Source organism: Schistosoma mansoni, assembly GCF_000237925.1.
Source record: "Schistosoma mansoni, WGS project CABG00000000 data, supercontig 0475, strain Puerto Rico, whole genome shotgun sequence".
In the NCBI taxonomy this organism is placed as follows: Eukaryota; Metazoa; Platyhelminthes; class Trematoda; order Strigeidida; family Schistosomatidae; genus Schistosoma; species Schistosoma mansoni.
The window spans coordinates 1-2,517 of NW_017386299.1; the positions used below are offsets into that span (position 1 = coordinate 1).

Genomic DNA, 2,517 nt, shown 5'->3' on the forward strand with positions numbered 1-2,517 from the left:
AATTAGTGAAGTGCTTTGTCATTCAATTTTTCTTTTATTTTTTAATTAGATGTGATGTCTCAGTACAGTATCGAAAATTGTGATAGGCTGATACCATACCAAACAATAGGTAGTTTTACTTGAATTATCTCTCTTGATATTAATGAATATGATAGATATAACCTGACATTCCTTACTGAAATTCATATTCAACGCTACTTCCTTTTTACCTTTGTAACTTAGTTAAAATAATTAGATATAGTAATGCGATAAAAGATTCATCACCTCTGATGGCATTGCAATTTGGAACGATTAATAACGGGTGTAATACTCATGAATGAAGTATTTCATGGTACAGAACAAATCTAGTCAAACGAATAAAAGGTGAAAGCATGGAGTAAATATTCACAATGACTTTCACAAACGTGTGGGGACATGGCAAAGAGAACAATGTGACTCTCCGTTATTCTTCCACGATCCATCTGGTCTTCATATATGCTGGTTTTCATTACTTTGATGCTCAAAACATGTTGAATGATCTCTTCAAGTAAACAATATTCATGGATGATTTCCCAACCGAATTCATTTTGTATTTCAGATGTTAGACTAATGGATGAAAATATTAATGAGAAATTCGAAATCGGTAAAGAAATTGACATCAATCTCAGTAAGAAAAACATTTGTATATTTTGATTTATTTATTGAGTAACTGTCATGTCCACATGTAATTCACTGAATAATGGTTATCCACAAACTGTAGTACTATGTGAAATGTCTACGAAAGCATCAACCTGATGGTTTAATGAATGAACGCAAATACAATGACACAGATGCTACAAATCAAATTCAACAGTCTATTGGTACTTATCTGTATTCGGACGTTCTTGCTTAACGCATCCACCATCTTTTGCGATAGCTCTCCATTCAAATATCAAAGTTAAGATAGTGAGGTAGCGCTTTACTCTGCAGACCAATTCGATAGAACAAACTTAGAAAGCCGACAACCGAAATGCAAGTATTCAGCCAACACATCACTTTCACATGAACATTGTTCAACGTATTGAACAATTGCCTATACAAACACTATATGTGACATAAACGGAAAATAACCACCAATTTTTTGTCTTAGTCTTCCCATTAATGATGAGATAGATATTGAAGTAAATGAACATTCAGTCATTTGGTGGTTTATTTCATTTTCCCACATTTTAGTTAAGCATGAGTTTCTATCAAAAATACTCAAAGCGATAAGTAAGTAACCTATTGAATCAAATTTACTGACAATAATATATGGAATAATATTTAACGATGAAGTGTTGTATGAAGTTGAAATATTGTGTGTTTGGATAATGGAGGTGCGCGAAACAGAGTTACGAACTACTACAGGTCGGCTCATTAGATTTAATGCTCAATCGCTGTTGAATTGAGATATTTATCAAAATGGATGCTTGAGATACAGTCAAGATAAATGAGGATCCATTACTTCAGTGTGATCGACATCATGTTTGATCAAATGAATACATACATGTTGATCAAGATCCATTAAACAGTTTTACGTTTGTCCAGTCGTTCACTTCCAATGTACATTTGTATGATTTATCATATTACTAATCATTCTGAAGTTTCTGTTTTAATTCCAGATAACGTTAAAACTAAATGAATTTGCGAATGATGTACTGGACTGTTGTACCAATTAATTAATTGTCAAAATAATCAATCACAAACTTCTTCATTCATTAACAATATTCACCGTTAATATTAACTAACTCTTATTTGTTTATGTTCAAAACATTGGTGCAGTAAAAGATTGTAGTGTGTGAAATTAAATGCCTATCAATTGATGTTTGAGTTTTAATGCTGTTCACCCACATTAAGAATTGGACTAGTGGTTGATGGAAATGAGAATAGTATGGCGGACATGGTGAATAAAACAGTGAAACGACAGTCGTTGCTCAAAATGATAACTGATTTCTATAAATCACAACGTTGACTGAAATCTACTCATCTCATTTGACATTTGGAAACTAACTTCTCAAACCGGAGTTCATGTATAAATATGAGGTAACGAGTACCACTTCACTATGAGTATCTCAAAATTATTCATTTACTAGAATTAAAACAAATCTCTAACCAATATAGAACTTAAGATTGGGACTCAAACACTGTGTTGCTCACTTTAAATGAATAACACCGCATTCAATACTATTTTCGACAGATTAGGATATTATGTAGGGCGGGTGTACAAAACAAACGTCAACAACACAAGAAGGAAACGAGTCGAGCTATCACACTGCACCGTGATCCGGCTCACTGGTGAGAGAAGACCGGGTTTAGCTGGGTTAACATTTCTTCCACAAGCAGTTCGGAAAAACGAACGAATGAGCATTTAACTCACGCGTATATATGCAATGCGAAAATTTTCTTTGAAAAACGTCACAACATAGCACACTATGAGAGAACACGAACCAATTAAAATCAAGGTCCTTCCACATAAGAAACACAAACTGAAAGTAAAAGTGTGCGTTTTAGTCATGAAAA

General features: G+C 33.4%; 1 protein-coding gene across 1 annotated transcript; it reads left to right on the forward strand.

The window, feature by feature from the left end:
* Positions 1–54: 54 nt before the first annotated feature.
* On the forward strand, positions 55–1,238 carry Smp_181720 (hypothetical protein; the record flags this gene model as incomplete). Its single annotated transcript, XM_018792234.1, has 3 exons — positions 55–109; positions 578–646; positions 1,192–1,238. The coding sequence occupies 3 exons, from the start codon at positions 55–57 to the stop codon at positions 1,236–1,238; spliced, it is 171 nt and encodes a 56-aa protein (XP_018644511.1).
* Positions 1,239–2,517: the final 1,279 nt, after the last annotated feature.